At 38.7% G+C, this 22,013-nt stretch overlaps 1 protein-coding gene across 2 annotated transcripts in view; it reads left to right on the top strand.

The window, feature by feature from the left end:
• jhy (junctional cadherin complex regulator) overlaps positions 1–16,326 on the top strand; it is an 84,968-nt gene extending 68,642 nt beyond the window's left edge. For both annotated transcript variants that reach the window (XM_072238347.1, XM_072238348.1), the window contains 3 exons: positions 3,477–3,567; positions 4,472–4,608; positions 8,292–16,326. In XM_072238347.1, coding sequence (XP_072094448.1) covers positions 3,477–3,567; positions 4,472–4,608; positions 8,292–8,495 — 432 coding nt within the window. In that variant the 3' untranslated portion in view covers positions 8,496–16,326. The remainder of the gene's footprint in view (positions 1–3,476; positions 3,568–4,471; positions 4,609–8,291) is intronic.
• Positions 16,327–22,013: the final 5,687 nt, after the last annotated feature.

Genomic DNA, 22,013 nt, shown 5'->3' on the forward strand with positions numbered 1-22,013 from the left:
ATTATACTGCATGTAATTTTGGAGATAACAGATATGAGAAGCTAGGTACCTGATTTTCAGATTCAAATAGTTTATTGTGATATACACCAGGGTGCAATGTAATTGATTGCTCTCATAAAGCTCTTAGAGTGAACAGAAAACATGGTAATATAACAGTAATAAATATAGTGATAAGTGCAATGCAGCACAATGGCGCAAAGAGAGTAGTGCTAGCTGAAGCAGTGCAAAAGAATTGCTAAAATGGTAATAATGGGATAACCAAGAGAGGTAGAGTTGAGAGTGTGAGAATGTGGCAGCACCACCAAGAAGGGGGTGTGAAGGAAGAGTACTGATCTGATAGCAGTGGGGAAGAAGCTGTTCTTCAGTCTGGTTTTCTGGGATTTCAAACTCCTTTGTTTTCTCTCAGCAGGTAGAAGAGAGAATAGGGAAATCCTAGGCAGATGAAGTTAAAACATTAACTTTAGCTTTTACATTGTCATATTCTATGAGAATATTGTTTTGCAATGAGTTGTGTGCAGTTGTCAAATTCTGTGAGTGGTTGTTCAGCTAGAATAGAATATTAGTTTGTTTATTCAGCAGGAGACTTGAAACTAGTTCACCATGATAAGTAGGTTCATTTGGTGTATTGTTTTATACCTTATTTAATGAAGTGTGTTAGGTACACGTACATCCTATCAATTAATTGATTTTGATAATGTAAATTATTGTTTCACAGTTGAGGAGGCATGTGAATATTCCAGTCATGAATCTATCAACTGATGCCAATTGTGGCTTGTGTATGTCTTTATCTTTTTGATTTTGGATTCTAATTAAGTGTTCCAATTTCTTACTGGAGAGAATATTGGTAATGCTGATGGACGATTGAAATGTACCAGTGAAGCGGCCAAAGCAACAAATGGTTAAAGTGATTATCAGAACCATGACCAAACAGCACTTAGAATGTTAGCATAAAGCCCAGTGAACTGGGGTAATGTATCTCTCACTTTTGATCTAGTTATTCTCAGCTCCCTGCCCTGTAGACTGGCTTTGGCGATTAACCTCTGCCCAAATCACAGATCTGTCTGATTCATTCATTCCCCCTACACCATAATAATTATTTCTCCTTGTGCTTATTAATTCTGTCAGTTGTAGGCCCTTTAGGTATTTATTTACTCATTAAGAAGTTGTAATCTTGTTATTAAATGGTGCAATGTAAGAATGGGTAGAAGTTGCTTAGAATTGACCCTTTGATCTGATATCTGTTGTATTGCAAGCTGAAGTTTGTCTCAGGAATCTCCTCCACTTAATCAGTATTTATACCAGAAGTAAATATGGCATCACACTTCAACTATTAAAATTTCCTTGCTAGACATGGCCAAGGGCCAGATATTTTTGGTTGTGACCATCAATCTTATCACTGTTCAGGTGTACATTTTTTCTTGCTTTTGCACATTTATATTGCCTTCTTCAATTGGCTTCTTTGGCAAATTGTCCTATTTGTGCTCTCCATAAACCAAAAAGGTCATTGTGCTTCCTCTTGATTTTAATTTGTGCACTTGAATTTTTCACATTTTACCTGTGAGAACTTTATCAAATTTCCTCATAATCTTAAACTGTATATGAAAAACTTTACAATAGAAAGTAAATATTTGTTTTCTCAAACTGAATTTTAAAAATGATTAGTTGATATTATCAATTCTGAAACTGCAAGACTTTGAAAGAAGAATCTGTGATATCTGGCTGGCATAGCTCTTGATTCTTGTATTCCTTCCTTTTCAGGGACAATTAGTAACTCTTTTATCATGAATTGTTACTTAATCATTGAGGTAATCATATATGTGAACATAATGCTGAAAACACTTTTCTGAGTAAATCTATAGATTAGCTCTAAACTTCTGAGCTTTAAACCATTCTTCAATTTATTGTAGTTTTCTTTAAGCTTTATGAGACCACGAGTACAATCCTCAACTAATTCTAGACATTAAGTGAAGTTGATTCTGTCACAAGAATTGTGTTTATGAATCCTGGAACATCACAACTGATTAGCATTTTAAAAGTTGCATGTTGTTCCTCAGAGCAACTTGTAAAATATATATATTTAATAACATTTATGTTTTTAGCAAAATCTTATACTTAATAATTTTAAACAAACAGTTCATAAATCTAGTTTTTTTAAAAATTCTGTTTGCCAATAAAACTTAAAGTCAACCTTTAACTTAGAATGCACACCTTTATTTTCAGTTCCTTCCATTGCTTTATCCCACACCTGCATTCTTTATGACTTCCTCCAGCATTATGTCTTTCCCATGTTCTTGATTGCTAAATTGTAAACTAAAATAACTGTAGATATTAAAAATATGAAAGCTAGAAGTACTCATTTATTTAGTGACACAGTGCAGAGTAGGCCCTTCTGCCTCTTCAAGCCATGCTGCCCCAGCAACTGCAATTAAGCCTAACCTAATCACGGGTCAATTTACATTGACCAATTAACATAGCCAGCTATTTTAGACTGTGGGAGTAAACTGGAGCATCTGGGGAAAACCCACACATTCCATGAGGAGGACATACCGAGACTCCTTACAGTTGGCACTGGAATTAAACTCCGAACTCTGACACTCAGAAATGTAATTTCATCACACTCACCACTACACTACTGTGGTCCTCATCAACTCATGCACTATCTCCAGAAAGAGAAATTACTTTCACTTTTTTCCTGACCTAATTTTTTCTTTGCTCTATTGAGTTGGGTATTTTCTACACAAAAGGTTCTGTGTGAATGAAATATATGCTTCTCATAAAATGATCAGTAAACAGAAATGCATCACTAAAGTATCGATGCTCTCACTTTCTTTGCTAGTCAAGAACTGCAGAAGGGTTAAGCTGATCCTTTCATTCTGTGTCCATCTTAATCAGTAAGGTATTTAAGATAGCTATGCCCCAGCCGGCAGTAAGTTTGGGATTCAAGATTTCTTCCCCAAGTTATTTGTATTACAATACCACATTTCACATTAGATTTTAGAAGTAATGGACGTTTGTAATTTCAACAAACTTCAAGTGTAGAAGTTTATAATATTTTTTTATTTTGAGTTCCAACTGGGTATTTCCAGAAAACAATTTTCATTCCATGATTACTAAACCTTGGTTGTTATCCATCCTGTGGGTGTGGTCTTTCATTGATTCTAGTGTATTTGTATTTACTGTGATTACCCACAGGAAAATAAATCTCAGGGTTGTTAATGGTGATATATATGTACTTGGATAATAACTGTACATTAAACTTTGAACTTTGGTTCCTTAAAGAATTCACCTTCCTATCACTCAAACCCTATTCAATTCCAAATACCTTCAGCTCTCACTTTATCTGTAAACTCTTCACAACCCCTTTGATGAAGTTTCTGATTTTCCCTGACCTACAGTTCTCTTCACTCTTTGGATTGTGTGTTTTCTACACTACAGGTTAAAGTATGTTGATCTGAATCCATTTGTTTCTTCTGCAGCCTTATACAATGAGAGACAACAATAACATAAAACAGGATGTGAAACTTGGAGGTTTGGGACCTGATTACAAATCCATTCAGGAGAAGGCAAGTGTTTTCAGCTTTTCTCTATATCACGAAAGCAGGGATTTGTAATAATGGAGCCATGTGTTTAACCACTAGTATCCATCCTCAGTCTGGAAAACTTCAGAATATCCCACAACGGTGAGGTATTCATTACATACAGAGGTTGGTTGATCTGTTTGGGATTCAAACTACCATTATCCCTTTGCGTTGAGCAGGAAAGCAGTGATGGTTGTCTTGCCAGGTCAGAACAGCTGCTGAAAATCATAGCTACGGCCCAGTATACTTTTAAGTTTCTTTTTGACCTAGAGGTATTCCTCTTGGTCCCTCAAGAAAACCTTCACCCATTTCCATCATCATTCATTCCCACCCTGAACTCCCCCAAATCAGATAGCATTACATTCAACAAGCCTCCGCACCGCCCCGCCCCCCCCCCCCGCCACTTGTTCTGGCAACCATCCATAGAACCAAATCAACATCTAAATTTCTGCCCTCACTCAGTGTCCAGCTGTCGATTCTTGCAGCATCTGATTTTGCAAACTGTGATTATGAACATATAGTATTTTATACCTGGTGGTGCTGTAAACTTGGTACATCATTGGGTCGGCTGGTGGCACAGTGAGATCGGCGCCAGGCTCAAGAATGGAGGTTCCCAAGTTCGGTCCAGTGACAGACCACTCCTGAGCGCACTCTCCATCCGTGCTGGGTTGATGTCGAGCTTGCAACTCAACCTCATTAAAAAAAATTACTGCCACCTCCAGTTTAAATTCCCACATGGAATATTGTGGAGGATCAAATACCCAAATACCCAAATCATGGGACCGCCTGAGAATGGAAATGTCAAATTCATTCCTTGTATTTTTCTTTCATCAAATCATAATAATGTTGGTTTTCCTTTTAATATTTATTTATGTGTTTATATGTGCAGGCAGTGAAAATGAAACTGGAAAAGGAATATGCAAACCAAATTAAAGAACAGAACCTGAGAGGTGGATGTAAATCATCATCTTCCCCACAGAAACAGTCAACAAACACTGAGAACAAAAGTATTAATTCAAGCTGGAAACGGGTGTGTCTAATTAAATTTAATTCATATTTTATTTCCATCATTAGTGATACATACTGTTTAGGTAATGATAAGATTGTGAAGGAATTTTTTAAAATGAACTAGCAAGAAGATTTAAATTGAACCTTTCAACCCTTCATGAATATCTATTCAAGTGGATGTAAAATACTGTGACACAGTTATTGAACCAAATGCACTTTCTTATTTTGGAAAGCCTAGCTGTTGTAATGTGTAGAATTCTATCAGGAAACCAAGTACTGGAGATGGTAGTTATTTACAGCATCTGTTCTGCAGTTTGCCATGTCTCTCCTGAGTTCCCCATTCATATAATGCATGAAAGCACAGTGGGACCTACTTTCACAACATTTATTATGTGGGCCATTCATGCATAAATAGGCATTTATTCCAAGTAGCTCTTCCCTACAATAGTGAGTCCTTCATAAGTACACTTATACTGAGAATATTCCTTAAATGGTCTCAGTCCATGCAGTCCAATACTAAGAACCAGTATCTCACATTGAGTCTTTTTTGGTACCCACTACTCTTGCCTAATTCCCCCCACCAATATGATTATGACTCCAATCCTATCCCACCTTCAAGTTTTCCACTCTTATGCTTGATCAAGATACCGACTCACTATTCGGCAGTCAATCATGATCCCTGCTTTGATAGTCTACTCCAAGTTTCAAGCTTCCTATCCACCTCATCTTATTCTGCACTAGTGTCCAGGCCTTTTTCCACCACAGTAACCTTTTTTCACCACCTTCACCAATTTATTTTAAATTATATTATACAGTGGCTTCCAGTTAATTGGGACGCATCGGGATCAGTACGTTTTGGCCCAATTAAGCGGCTGTCCCAATTCACTGAAGTTTCATGGAAATAGTTAAAATGGTATAAAAAATGAAATACTGAGTTTCAAATTATGTATTTAAATGAAATACAGAATGAATGAGAACACTACTACAGTACTATAAAACTGTGTATTAGTTATCGACAGAGAAATTCATCCAGTGTACGCTGACATATTCTTTTCGAGTGGAAATGAAGAAAATCAGTGCAGATACCTAGTGGAGATAACGAGCTACCTTCATACAATGCCTTCAAAGATTGCATCCTCAAAATCTTTATTTTCATTGTAACATTCAGGATAATTGTTGATACCTTCCAATTCTTGATAGTTCTTAATTTGTTAAAGTAATGAAATTGTTTCATTTTCACTCCCAGCCATTTCCGGCATCTCCAAGCCCGAGTACTTGAAACCACAGTGAGCAAAATAGTTCTGAATTGTCTTACTATGTATTTCTCGTAAGATCTCATTGACAAAAATCACTGCTTATTTTTAACATAAATGCACACACTTGACGCTATTTAAAAACTGTTCGCTCTAAGCACAGTGTAGCAACCACACAAGTGCACGCAACTGACGCTAGATAGACCCTGTTCAGCAACAGTCTCCTTTCCCAATTAAATGGCGTATTGTCCCAAATAAACAAGGGGAATCCCAGCAATTTCCTCAATTAGTTTTAGTTCTTTAAGATTTGACCCAAATAAATGGCTGCCCCAATTAACCAATGGCCCAATTAACCAGTATGCACTGTATATTATTTTTATAAGCGATAATGTACTTGACTGTTTGAGCATTGTGTAAAGTAGAACCACAGCAGTGGACTCTCTCACTCAAAACATATATCAGCCTACTGCACACCAAACAGAAACAAAATACATAATTATAGGCCATATTATTTACAAAAATATTATAAATGTCTGGATTTTCAGTCTAATAAATGGGGAAAGGGATAAAATCTAACCTGAAATCATAGTAGTGTTATCTTGATTTTAGTAGCTGTATGTCCACTAATTAAATTATTAGGTCAGTTACTTTGGCCTTTGTGTATTTCTTTTACTTTTCTAAAACCAATATGTAGGTACTGTATATGCAATTTTTGATTTTAAAGTTACGATTGAATTTGCTACCCCCCCATATATACACATATTTTCTAACAGAGATATTGTGATTCCAATGACTGCAATCTTCCACATGTATCTTTCAACTTTTTTTCTGTGAACTTATATTGCACTTCAATCTGCATAATGAAATATTCTTGTGGAGTAAGCCCACTACAATCTTTATTTACATCTCAAATAAAGAGAGCTTCTGAGAAAAAAATCAGAAAATATATTTCCAAGTGAATCATTTTCTGCAGCTGCTATGGCTGGAGAGTTTACTGCAAGCATGTTGATATGGATATCATAAGGGTAATATTACTAAGCCACTTACTGAAACACTTTTAAAAGGATACTTTTCATGGTTTCCTGTAATCAGTGTTGTTTGATGTCTTTGTGAATCTGAGGGACGTTTCCATGGATCTAACAACATATTTCCTCTATTATCCTTGCCAGGCCTCAAAAATCAATTCTTACACAAAAGAACCACCTTTGAGATTTGATTATATCTTCATATGATAAATTGCTTTATCCCAGTTTCACAATCAATAGGCTAAAAATTGTAACACATCCATTAGGGTGTGCTAAGAATGGAATATTGCATAATAGTTCTGCTGTGGTTGAGACCCATAATAAAAGTATGCCTCTCAAACTTCCTCTCTCAAGGCTCAGCTTGTGAGGTTAGCCTGCAGATCCAATTCCTCCTATAACAGAGCTCAGCGACTGAGAATGGGAGATTGAGATTAGAAATGAGACCAGCACTTCTTTTTTATTGAGGAAAGGAAATCTGAAGGAATTCTGATAGGAGGAGATCAGAGGCAGCAGATGACCCAAGGCTGATTTACTAGGGTAGGGTAAAAATGTGAGATGCAGAGTGGAGACAGAAGCCATTGACTCGTTTGGAAGGCAGCAATGGTGAGGAGAGTATTGTTCACTGGGTGTGGGTATATTGTAGGGTTGGGAAGTCCAAGCTCAATGTTTCAAGGGGCTACTTAGAAATCAAGAGTATTGGGAAAGTTAAAGTCTCAGTAGGGATGGGATTATGGGCATTATAGGGACAGTATAAAGGATGATTCTAGGTCAGTGTTGTAGTTTTAAAAACACTTTGTTTCAGGAGTGGCCAGTGATGGGTGTCCAGAGGGTAAATTGGATAAACTTACATGTGTTGTTCCAAAAGAAATAGTGTGCTCACTTGAGTCAAGTATGATGTTCTGTTAGGGTCTTGTCTCCGAGATGTTAGTGTGGATTGCCTTAATGGGGAACGCCTCTTGTTTAATGTGGAGGGGCTGTTGCATGGGCAGCTGCCACATGGTCCTTGACAGATCAAGGTCAGGGTCCAATGAGGTGTAATGTAAGACAAATGGGAACCCTTCACTGCTGCAGCCTTTAGTGCCATTGTAAAGTGTCATCATCTTCTGCCATCTCCGCTATTGAGGTCTTGGTTCTTGTGCTCCCAAAAGAAGTATAGCATGTGTAATGATATTATCATATGCTGATATGAAAATCCCATTCAGGATGCAGGAGCGACTGATGATGAGGAACTACATTATTCTTTCTGAATGATGCTAAGTAACCCGAAAATGGTCATTATCGTGTTTCATTTCAGAAAAGACTATTTTCATTTTCATAATGCTGACAAAATGTTATGCAATTGAATTTACAAATCTTGTTCTAGAACACAATGAGTCATACTGTACATTAAAATGGACTTTTTCCTGTGTTATTTTACACAACCCTAGGGAAAAGAATATGCTAAAAGCATTCATAAGCCAAAACCACTTACAGCTAATTCCAAGGTGGCCAGTGAGATGCCGGGTAAGGAAAAGTCAACAAAACTTGGTAAATGTGTGCAACTGGACCCATCTGAAAATACAATAGTTAAGATGATGCAGGAGCGACATGAAAAGGAGAAACAAATTGTTGCGGCCTTTAAGGCAAGATAAGAAATGAAGATAAGAAATACTTGAACTTTTTTATATATAATGAATCATGCTGAAAGGTCTTATAATGTCACACTAACAGCACTCTAAGTTTATATTGCCTTTTTAAATGATCACAATTAGATGAGTTATGTCATAGGACAATCACTCAGTTGCTGAGAAGCAAATAATGCTCTATACAGTCTACCCAAAGATAGTGAAGGAATAACTATGTTTAAATTCTTTTCTAAAAATATCTTCCAATGCATTTCTTTGAAATATCAAACTTATTTGAAATATCAGAATATCTGAACACTTAGTTAAATCAGATTAAAGGCCATTTGGGAACCAATACTTGCTGTTGTTTCCAACAGTTTTCAACCCCACCTACAGCCTAGAAATTAATCATTTTTAGGCTATGGCCAAAGTGCAGAGAGAGGGTATTAATAGAAGGATCTTTTTAAGAACATGGCCAGGTACAAAGGGCTTAATGACTACCTTCTATTCCTCCTGATCCTCTGATTTTATAATATACAACTAAACCAAAAACCTTTACCTGAGTAAATTACTTTCAATAGTAATTTTAAAATTACTTGTCAAATTAAAGTGGGCAAATTGTCTGAAAGATTAATCATCTTTGTGATTGATCTCACTGTTAGTAGATATAACATGCATATAATGATAGAGGCACAGGGTTACTCTGAACTTTTAATTTTGTTGAACTCAGTTACATGAAATATGACACTGATAATATAACTTACTATTGTAGGTAGTTTTACATTTTTTTCCAGACTTATATAGATGTGTGTTTTCCTTTGTTAATTTTAGTGAAAAAGTAAGTTAGAATATAGAATGTGTTCCATACCACTGTTCCTCTGTAATGATTATTTTATTGTAATTACACCCTATCCTCGTCATATGCGTCTTCAGACAATGCGGATTCAGTTATGCGAGGAACCTATTTCTACCAACTTCGAGTTATATGTGTCCAAAACTCACGGTTATGCGAGAAGCACTGCTTTCCCGCCAATACAAGTCACGTGCGCACGCCTCACAGTCTCACTGTTGGGATGAGAAGCACTGCTTTCCCGCCAATACAAGTCACGTGTTCACATCACACAGTCTCACTCCCGCCAGTCTCGCATTGGTTTTGGAAATTATAAACAGGGCGGCGTCGGGTGAAGGTAACACAGCTCTGGGACGCCACTTCGGCCTGGGTGAGTCCACGATCAGAAACATAAAGAAAAACACTGAGAAAATAAAAAGTGCAGTGATTGATTCATCACAAGTGTCTTCAAAGATTGTTACCAAACTGCATAACCCAATTATGACAAAAATGGAGAAAATGTTGAGTTTGTACATTGAGCATGAAACAAAGAAAAAACAACACTTAGTTCCAATCATTTTCGTGTGAAAGCTTTGGAAATTTATGGTCGTCTTTGTTCAGAGGCTAGTGAGGAAGTGTCGAGTGATATTGTTAGCTTTAATGCAAGTGGGGGATGGTTTTCTAAGTTTGTTAATCGTCACAGGCTTCACAACTTAGCTGTGCGTGTGTCATGGTCCGGTCCGTGAAGTCCGCATTCCGGTTCACGGTCTGGTCTGTGGACTCAGGACTCCGGGTCTTCCAGCTGTCCCTTGTTTCGGTTGGGTTAATCATAGGCACCTGATTCCCATCTCGGGCCTTGGAATATAAATAGCCTTGGGGTCGAGTGTGGGCGGCTGGTTTGTCTTGTCAAGATTTCCTGGGAGCAACCTGCCAGTGGAAGGCTAGAGCGGCCACTTGCCATCTTTAGGCCGCGTTGGAGAACCATCGCCTCATGGAGTCTTGCTGTCGGTAGTCGGAGCTGTCTTTGCGGTATGGATTCGGCCGTTTCCCAGGCTAGCTGAGTGGCCGTCAGCCACTCCAAGCTAGGTGGGGATCCAGCTGTTTCCGTAGCCAGCCAAGGTTGCTGGCCGTAACTGTGACTCGGAGCAACCCCGATGCAGAGTTGGAACTGTCTGGTGTTCTTTGCTGTTTGTCTCTTCTTGTCCTTGCCTCCATGGAGTAAGTCAAGCCGTTCTGCCATTACCTGACGGATGGACCTGTCCCACCTTGGTGTGGAGATAAAGATGAGTCCCGGCTTTTCGAAGAATAAGTCCCGGCTCTATGTTGATGTTCAGTTCCCAGTCTGTCTCCGAGCTCCAGCCTCCGAGTTATCAGCCTCCGCATTTCATGACCCCAGCCTCAAGCCTCAAGACCCAAGACCCCAGATCCCAGCCTCAAGCTTCAAGACCCAAGACCCCTGCCTCAAGCCTCTAGACCTGCCATGTCCTGTCCTTGCCTAGTTCTGGGGTCCGAGCCCGAGGCAAGACCCAGGTTCTGGGTCCTTGTCCAGTCTCTGGCTCGGAGTCCAAGCACAGGCTCCTAGTTCATGGTTCCTAGTCCTGGTCCTGCTTTCCCAAGCCCTGGCTCCTTGTTCATAGTTCCTTGTCCGGGTTCCCTGTCTAGTCCATGTCCTAGCCCAAGTCTGCATTCTTGTCCCTGCTCCTTGTCTGTATCTTGTCACATCCCTACTCTAGTCAAATCCTGTTCCTAGTACTTCAGTGTCTGTGTCTTGCATTTGGGTCCGTTCCCAACATCCCCCATTGTGACAGCATGGTGAGCAAGCCAGTACTGACCACAAAGCTGCTGAACGCTACCCTGTGCAGTTGCGGGCTTTGATAGCTGAGTTAGGCATCACACCGAAGCAGGTGTTTAATGCAGACAAGACCGGGCTTTTTTGGAAGCGTATGCCAAAACGCATTTACATAAATAAGGATGGAAAAGCTGTGGCAGGTTTCAAGGCAGCAAAGGATAGGTTGACTTTGCTTATGTGCTCCAATGCCGAAGGAGACTGCAAGATGAAGCCTGTCTTAGTTTACCATTCACTTAACCTCCGTGCTCTTAAGGGTTTGAGTAAGAATATGCTTCCTGTCCACTGGGCAGCTAACAAGAAAGCATGGGTCACTGGTCAAATCTTTGAAGATTGGTTTGCTAATCATTTTGCTGTTGAGGCTGAACGTTACTGCCGGGAACAGAATCTTGCCTTTAAAGTTCTTTTGTTGCTTGACAATGCGCCAGCCCATCCTAAACATTTGGACAGCATTCGTCCTAACATATCAGTGTGTTTCCTGCCACCTAACATAACATCGCTGATTCAACCACTCAACCAAGGTGTGACATCCACGTTCAAGGCGTATTTTTTACGGCGAACTGTCTCTCAGATGCTGCAACAGACGATTTTGAAAATCCCGGGAGTTTACCAACGGTGTGGGAATGGTGGAAGTCCTTCAATATCAGACATGCCATCAACAACCCTGATGAATCCTGGAAAGAGGTCAGGTCTTCCACTCTCAATGGAGCGTGGAAATCAGTTTGGGCGGAGTGTGTGCGCACCCTCAAGGGGGTTCCTGCCTTCACTGCAGCTGTCCAGGACTGTGTGGCCCTGAGCCGTAAAATTGGTGGGGATGGATTCACAGATCCCAAGACTGCTGAAGTGGTAGAACTCCTGGATTCTCATGATGAAGAATTAAGTGTGGATGACCTTCTGCTTTTAACTCAGACTGAAGGTGATAACGATGAAGAAGAAAGTGTCGAGTTGCAGGTGAAGGATTTTACGGTGAAGCAACTGGCAGAATTTTTTAAGGTTGCGGAACACTTGGCACAGATGTCGATGGACCTGGACCCAGGTTTAGAACGGACTCCGCATTTCAGTCGTTCCCTGCAGTCAAGCCTTCTTCCCTACAAGCAAATTTATGCTGTAAAACAAAATGCTGCCAAGCAAACAACTCTCACCACTTTCTTCAAACCGGTGTCATCTCCTACTGCCGGCAGGACTGAGAGTTCTGTGAGTCTTCCTTCACCCCTTGCTGTCTTTGATGATCCTGACAACACACAACCATCCACTGCCCAATACCACAACAACCACTCATCTCCAGGAATGAACACACCTGCCACTGTTGGTCAGTACTGTACTGTGCACCCTTGTATGTTAACTTTTTAGATTAGATTAGATTAGATTAGATTCAACTTTATTATCACTGTGCCAAGTACAGATACAAAGCCAATGAAATGCAGTTAGCATCTGACCAGAAATGCAAAGAATAGTGTTACTTACAAAATAACTGCGAATAAAAAGTAAGTGCTACAGCACACAAATATAAAAGTACTGAGACAGTACAATATGGATGCAATACTGCTTAGCGCTATGATGTGAGGTTCAGCAGTGTCACAGCGTCAGGGAAGAAGCTCTTCCTGTGCCTGCTGGTGCGGGAGCGGAGGCTCCTGTAGCGCCTACTGGATGGGAGGAGAGTAAAAAGTCCATGGTTAGGGTGAGATGTATCCTTGATAATGCTTTTTGCCCTGCCCAGACAGTGTTTATGGTAGATGTTCTCAATGGTGGGTAATTGGGTGCTGATAATCCGCAGGGCAGTTTTCACCACGTGCTGGAGTGCTTTGCGGTCCAATACGGTACAACTTCCATACCGCACTGAGATGCAGTTGGTGAGTATGCTCTCAATGGTACAGCAGTAAATGTCCATCAGTATCCTGGGATAGAGGTGAGCTTTCTTCATGCTCTGCAGGAAATAAAGATGCTCTTGCACCTTCTTGATCAGGGTGGAGGAGTTCAGGGACCAGGTGAGATCCTCGTAAATATGGACACCAAGGAATTTGAAGCTTGATACACGCTCTACTACAGCTCTGTTGATGTAGATGGGGACATGAGTGTGGCTCCTAGCATGCCTGAAGTCCACAATGATCTCCTTGGTCTTCTGGGTGCTAAGGGCCAGATTGTTGTCAGCACACCACGCGGCCAGGTGCTGGACCTCGTCCCTGTAGGCCGTCTGGTCATCCCCTCTGATCAGGCCAACCACCGTGGTATCGTCTACGAACTTGATTATGGAGTTACCATGTACAGGAACACAGTCATAGGTGAACGGGTAGTACAGAAGAGGGCTCAGCACACAGCCTTGAGGTGTTCAGGGTGAGAGTGGAGGAGGAGAGGTTGTCTAACTTAACAGATTGGGGTCTGTTTGTCAGAAAGTCCAAGGTCCAATTGCAGAGGGATGAGCTGATACCAAGCTGGCAAAGTTTGGCGATCAGCTTGGAGGGGATCACAGTATTGAATGTCGAACTAAAGTCAATGAACAGCATTCTGATGTAAGAGTTGGGGCTGTCCAGGTGGGTCAGGGCAGAGTGAAGTGCCATGGAGATGGCGTCCTCTGTTGACCTGTTAGTGCGATAGGCAAATTGATGGGGATCCAGGGTAGAGGGCAGACAGGATTTCAGATGTGATAGAACCAGTCTCTCAAAGCACTTTGCAATGATGGGGGTGAGTGCAACCGGACGGAAGTCATTCAGGCCCATGACAGTGGAATGCTTTGTCACTGGCACAATGGTGGCGATCTTGAAGCTTGTGAGGACAACTGCCTGGGCCAGGGACAGATTAAAAATGTCCGTGAAGACCCCAGTCAACTGCTCTGCACAGACTCTGAGCACACGGCCAGGTATTCCATCCGGACCAGCTGCCTTCCGTACATTCACCCTGCTCAGGGTGGCGCAAACATCAGAGGTGGAAAGTGAGAGAGGCAGTTCACCAGTTGGGAGATCCACTTTGAGGGTGACCTCCTTGTTCTCTCGGTCAAAGTGAGCGTAGAAGTAATTGAGCTCATCAGGGAGGGAAGCAGAGCTGGAAGGGGGCACAGTACTAGGAGACTTAAAGTCTGTAATGACCTGTATGACATGCCACATGCACCAGGGGTCCGAGGAGTTGAAATACTCCTCAGTTCTCTGTTTGTATATGTGTTTAGCCTGAGAGATTCCCCTCCTTAGGTTGGCCCTGGCTGAGCTGTAAGCTTCCCGGTGTCCAGACCTGAAGGCTGAATCTCTGGCTTTGAGCAGGAGGCGAACTTCTCTGTTCATCCATGGTTTCTGATTGGGGAAAATTTTTATTTGTTTTTGTGATGTCACTCTATCTACACACTTGTTGATGTGCTCAAGGACAGAGTTGGTATATAAATGTTAACCTGAGAGTCTGTGGTTGAATATTACTTTAAATTGATGAAATATAATATGAATGCTGCCTTGTGGTATTGCTTTTGTGTCGTATTGGTATGAAAATGAGAATAAATTACAGATAAAACATATTTAGGAAGCCTCCAGAATGCATCCCTATTTTCTCCATTTAAATAATTACTCACATTATGCGTCTTCACATTATGCGTCGACTTCAAGGAACGTATCCCCCGCATATAACGAGGATAGGGTGTACTTTTAAAATATTATTATTTCTGTTATCTTATTATTTCAATTAATAAGGGAAAAAGCAAGGCACATTTAACGTTGCTTTCAATCCTGCCAATCCTTGAGACAGCACTGACTATTCAACACTGAGTGTCATAGGAAGTCATTCCTGCCTGTGGCCATCAAACTTTACAACTCCTCCCTTGGAGGGTCAGACACCCTGAGCCGATAGGCTGGTCCTGGACTTACTTCCTGGCATAATTTACATATTACTATTTAATTATTTATGGTTCTATTACTATTTAATTATTTATGGTGTAACTGTAACGAAAACCAATTTCCCTCGCGATAAATAAAGTATGACTATGACTATAACTATGACTATTTAGTAACCCAAATATCAAATGTGCACAGGCTTAAGAACTGATACTTACAACTGGTGGCTTCTCAACCACCCAGAAGTGAACATGATTAGATTTAATATAATCACAAAGTGAGTGCAATACACATGACATCAGATAATATAAAAGCAGTTCTCATCTGTAGATCAAATAATATGAAAACACACTAGAAATATCACTGCCCCATTTTATTTATTGTTTTGAAGCATGAGCACTTCTATACACATTTTATTCTACTTCCATGGGTACTAAATGTAATTTTAATTTATAGTTTTACATTTTTTAAATTCCAACTAATTTCATAATGTTCAACTGCAAAGGATTTTATCAGTTAAATATATTTATCATATATTTATCTTATTTTTTTCATCTTCACAAACATCAATCATTATTTTCAATGAGCATTCCAATGATCCTTGCTGGATTTGGTAGCCTCTGAATCACAAGGTTTTAAATCAGGTAGGATAGAAATTGAGATCGACTCTTCAGTGTAATATTGAGATAGTGGCATCCTGTATTTTGGTTGAGATATTAAGGCGAAGCCACATCTACACTTGAAGATGAGCAGGAGATGCATCCAGTCCTCTGGCCAATACCTACCTCTCCATCGACATTACTGAAGTATTTTATATTATTATCACAGTGCTGTTTTGGGGAGCTCTCTGTGTAATGATTTGTTTTCCTACTTCTGTGTTATTATTGTGACTAGACTTCAAAAAATACATCATTAGTTCCAAGTTGTATTGGATTTCAAAGACATGAAGACATTCTTTTAAAAGCATTTTACTTAATTATGGAAATCAACTTACTTGATATAAAGAATTTTTTACAACCTTCTGTGAATAGAAAACATCAACCTCATTAATACAGACTAATGACCCATACAATTGAACAAGATCACCATTTCATGAACTAACACAAGGTTATTGCTTACTGTTAGTACGCCAAATGGAACAATCAGAGAAAGTAAGAGAAACTGAGACAAAATATGTTTAAGCACATATGCATTACATTCTCTAACATTCATTAAATACCTAAAAAAAACTATTCTGTATTTTAAATTATTAAAATCAGCCCATAATCTCAATGTGCCTGGCCTTTTTTCTGATAAGACTACTTAAAATATGATCCATTAAACTTTACATGGACTGGATTGATTCAACTCTAATTTCATATACTATTTCTTGATGAGAAGTGCTAATGTTTCAAAAGATATTTTTATGAATTCTCGTATTTGTTCATTATTTTAATGTTTAAAATACCTTTAGTTTTTTGCTATGTAATTAAAGAAAATATGATCAGATTGTGAATCCTTCTCTGTATTTCAATTAAATTAATTGTAGTCTGTTTTCAAAAGTAGCACCCGAAGGTGTATTCTACAACTAGTTCTTTGCTATGTAGTTAAAGAAATATGATCAGATTGTGAATCCTTCTCTGTATTTCAATTAAATTCATTGTACCCTGTTTTCAAAATGGTCTCAAATTATATTATTATTAATTTGTTGTATAATTTAGGTTGTTATAGACATCATTGATTTTGGCTGGAGCCAAAATGTTGTAAAGAGTACTTCTATGATGATGTACGACTGGACTAGTGTCAGAAATATCAGGGGCTGCGGAGAATTTGGATTTTGCTTTTATAATGTACAGTTTTATGACTTTTACGTTGGATAACATTATGTGATCGTATCCAGCTTTCTGACTATGTAAAAACCCTTCACCCTGAATGAAACATTGAGCATTTCACTTACTTTTGTAGACTTTAAACAACTTATCTGTCCTTTTAACATCTCTAATATTCTGTGCTTTTCATTGCCCGTGACATTCGAGGAAATTCACTGAGACAAGTTAATAGTCTTAATTTTTCTCTCCTGCTCTTCTGTTATAGATATTCCCTTCTTTCCCACTTTTTGTTGCCTCTCAAGCATTAAATCTGGTACATCTTTCTCACTTTTTTTCTATTTCCAGTGAATTATCATCAGCATCAGATGCTGACTGTTAACCCTTCACTGATTTGTCTTGACCTGGTGAGTATTTTCAGAGTTTTCCATATTTCGCACTTCTAAATTTTATTTTAATTTAGAGATACTGTGTAGAACAGGCCATTCTGGCCCAACGAGCCACACTGCCCTGCAACCCACCTATTTAACACCGGCTTAATCACAGGACGATTTACAATGACCAGTTGACCTACGAACTACACAGTCTCAGGGAGAATGTACAAACTCCTTACAGATAGTTCCAGAATTGAACTCTGAACTCCAGAACGCCCTGAGCGTTCTGGAGTTCAGAGCATATCATCACTATGCTACCGTGGTGTCCCAATATTTTGGTGAGCAATCACATGTATTTCACTACATCAAGAAACATGCGTTGCTTAAATCACATTTTAAAGTGCAATGATAATTCAGAGGAGTCAGATAAGTACTATGAAGAAAGAATGTTTTTTTTAAATAATGAAAATCATAGATGCGTGAGCATAAAAACTATTTCAGTGGATTTGTGAACACAGAACCAGTGGGGCATAGACTTTAGACTCTAATCTCAAATAAAACTGCAGCTTAGATTTTTTTTCCTGCAGTTGTAGACAAGCAGAAAAGGGAAAATGTTGTGTATTCTTCAATAAAAGAGCTCAAATGTAATCCCGAAGTGGCACCAATCATTACAAAAGTTATTAGTACGTAGAATGCCTTGAAGTGACTCAATTATTTTGTTACTTCAAAGGATAATAAATAAACACTGGATTACATTCTTCATGCATTTCTGTCATCTGGGTGTACTTAATTTTGCATACTAGCTTTGTACAAAATATACACCGTATCTAAAATATTGTGCATACAAGTATTCTACCAGGAAAATCTAAAGCAGAAAACTAGGTAACATAGTGGCATATGGAATGATCCAGTTTTCTGACATACAAAACATAGGGTTTGTTCTTAAAGCATTCTGTATGTGAAAGGTGGTGTGGGGCCAATTTTTACAGAGCATTGTGATGATTTAAAATAGATAATGCTTCATGAATTTGCAATATACCTTTGTACCAGGGCCCAAACTAATTTCTTCCTTTTGTTCCAATGTGCAATCAGTTACTGAACGGCAGCTGGCACATCACAAATAGAATGCAACCTGTTGGCCTCCCATTTTTTGAATCTATATTGGTGTATAATAAATAAAGAGAATGGTGGTTTGTGCATGGTGGTTATCATTAACATTTTAATATTACACTAAGTTTTGAAAACTGCCTTCTTTGAATTTTCATCGCAACCTAGTCCAGATGCCTTAAGCAAAGGATTCAATGCTCCTGAACAGAATTGTGTTTGCTCTATGCATGGCCACTGGGGTTACTTGACAGACAACCTGGACAAAATCATAATTTGAAAATTACACAAACAATTAGGGACCTCATCAGACTGTCCCATCCAGAATCCAGTATAAGCAGAACCCTGTTGCAGGAAATGACATACAAGTGTAACAGCTGACAAACTTGATCAGAAGTGGTTGGAGATCCAAAAATATTAACAGCTGAAAAGAACATTTTTATTGCCAATTTGCAAGGTCAACCCATGCAATCACTATATGAATGATTGAATCTTGATGTGTACATACACACAGATGGATAAGTATATATACTGTATAGTCATTGATTTTATGCTGTTCTTTTCAACTGTTGAATTGTGCTGTCTTTCTTTATCTATCTTCTCTCTCTACATCCCTTTCTGCAGCCTCTGTGATTGGTGCACCTGCTGCTACATTGCGCCACTATTAAATGGTCTTTCTTAGCCCAGATATCAGCATATTTTCTCATTCTTGGCTGCTTCTGCAAATGGGTCACAAAATGATGACACTTTGAAGCAGTTCTGATTAGGCAGAAACTTGTTGTCCATACTTAAAAGTGATAATCCCCCCATAATGCAAATCTGAAGCACCTATTTCTTTAATGGAACCTTTAGATGAATATCAAAGAGCTATTTACTCATATGTAATATTTTAATTAGATTGCATTCCCTATTTAACCCATCACGGACCCTTTGATGCTCTGTGTGTATTTAGTGTTTAGCCTCAGATGCGAGAGTTAATGAATGCCGGACCTTTTGATTTAATGAGAACTCTGCCTTTCCAGTTCGACTCTGTTTGCATCCCTTTATTCTCTTACTATAGAATTCAGTTAATTGAAGGAGTCTCTTACCACCACACATTAAGAAGGCCAAATTAGCATCCCTTCTCTGATTAAATAGCACAGGCAGACACTGGGTCTTTGAAGTGAAGCCTGCACTGAAGTAGACAACAGTGTTCTGAAAATGAGCTGATGGCCTTGTTATTAGGAGAAAATGCAGATGTGCCCCATGTGCTGCAAAATGCTTAATCTCTTAATTGATCACCTTCCGCACTATCTGTACACCAATGCTTTCCTTTTAAATTGGCAGCATATCAAAGTCACATTTTGGAAAATGAACTGGTTTACCTCATAAGATCCCCAATACACTCCATTTTCTTCTTTCACATATAATGTTCGCTCTAAATAATTGGCTTCCTTACATAACCATTTAAAAATTTCCACCAGGATTATTTGTCAATTTTCATGATCACTGATACTTTTAAGAAGTGTTACCATGTATACTGTTAAGTGCCTTACAGTGAAAGGGGATCTTTTGATGTTTTGCTGATAAATAATAATGCAAATGTTTTTCCTGACTGAATATGTGCAATATGCACAAAACAAAAATCTGTGGAAGGAAATGACTAATATGCACCTGTGAAAAGCAAAGGCTAATAAATTTTATAAATTATGGAAACAAGTAGATACTTTCCAGGCGGGGTGTAAAACCGTGAACTTTGTGCGTTCTTTTCTTTGGTGAGACTGAAATTACCAGTGCCTCCCCAGCCAACCCGCTGATTTGAGACCCATTAGAAATAATTCCACAGGAAGTAAATTATTTTAAAACATGGTGTCATGGATCCTTGTTAATGTACTGATATTATTCACAAAGCAGCCCTCAGATAAACACGAAAAAGCATTAGAAGTTACGATAGAAGCATTACACCTTAGGGTATAATTGGATGTTAGAATATGGAACTGAGTCCATGCCATTACTCAAGTTGGAGAAAGCAATGTACAAGTAATGTCAAATAATATCAAGAAATGAAACTGACAATAGCAACAACTGTCTAAAATAATATAGCCAATTTACTAAAAGGTGATTAGTTCTTTTAATTCAGTAGCATTATTAGCATAGTTATATAAGGGAATGACACAAAAGTTGAAAACTTAGACTGCAAACATGCTTTTCCAAATTCATGGTGATGGGGCTGAGAGGGGAAATTGAGGGAGCTGGTTAGGAAATGATGATTAGAGGTAGGTAGATGTCAATTGTGTTCCTATAACCTTTATTCATTAATCTAAGGATCACATTTCAATAGTGCTCAACATGGTTGGCCATCTTCAATGTCCTGTGCTTATGTTTTAATTGTACACATTCTTTAAAATTGCATAGTTTGACATATATTGTCTCTTCTCAATCCCCCTACCAAATTAAATTACTTCATATTTCTACTTGACAACTTTCATGAATTTTTCTCTGTCCTCTTGGAGTAACCACTTTCCTTGCCATTCATTTCCTTTCTCAGCTTTGAGACATCTGCATGCTTTGAATGATGTCCTGCATGCCAAAGGGCAATTAAGCCATTGAAATTTTTAAAAAACCTTCCTGATTCTGACTTTAGAATCACTTTTGCATACTCCACCACCATTTTGCCATGCTCATGTCCTCTGATTTAATTCTTTTCTAAGGAGTACCACAGGTAAGTTGTTACAGTTTCCATCTGGCAACAACCAAGTAAGTAATGTTAGTGCATTGTTATCTCATCTAATTTCTTTGTGGCATCCAAATTCAGTGTGAGTTATCTGATGCTTATTAATTAGACAGACAAGAAAAAATACTGTGATGAAGTATCTGCAAGCATTACCTGAAATTGCATATTCAAGAAAGGAGAAGAAAAAGAGAAATACTTCAAATCTGTGTTGGAGTAAAGCTCCAAGAATCTGCGGTCTGATTATTTGTAAACCCTGTTAGTTCAGCATTGGACTCATCATCTGCTGCTTCCTAAGCTTCCTCTAAACTGGCCTGGGTCCCATTTACCCAACACTGTGAAACTGACCAAGGCTCCAGTTCCCCAACACCCTTTAAACTTCCTTGGTTCACTGGAAAATGTGTTAAAAAAAACTTTGTAGATTCTGAAAAAAATTGCAAGTGTGTTGGGGTATTAATAATACCATCCTTTAGTCTGGAAAATCCACCAGTGAGCCACCAACAAAATCCCAAGTGTGTTGATTACTAGAGTTTTACAGTGGTACTTCCATAGTTCTGTGATAATCATATTGGGTTTATTGAAGACTTTATCAATGTGGAACACATCTGCAAGCAAGTATGCTATTGCATCGGAGAGAAAACAAAGTTGGAGTATTTATGTTTGTGAGTTTGGTCTAAACTTCAATTAATAACAAATTCATTCTCAAACATGGAGGAATTAAAAGAACAATGGAATTTTTATAGCTATGTCAATCATTAACATTTCTCTGACAGCTATTAAAAGGATTTACATCTGATTAATCTGTTTTTGAGTGCATCAGATTTTCCCCTTTAACTCCTCAAAATAGTTTTAATTGTCAAACCCAGAATATCCAATGTGACTCATCAGTTACAATTTCATCTGTAGATTATTAGTGGATAACAAATTAATAGTTACTTAAATATAATTATTGTGGTGTAAGATATTACTAATATTTCATAATTGAAATGACATTATGTACAAGTAATACACAACAGGACTGCCGAAGGGTCTCGGCCCAAAACATCAACTGTTTACTCCTTTCTATAGCTG

This window comes from Mobula birostris, chromosome 20 (genome assembly GCF_030028105.1).
Source record: "Mobula birostris isolate sMobBir1 chromosome 20, sMobBir1.hap1, whole genome shotgun sequence".
NCBI lineage: Eukaryota > Metazoa > Chordata > Chondrichthyes > Myliobatiformes > Myliobatidae > Mobula > Mobula birostris.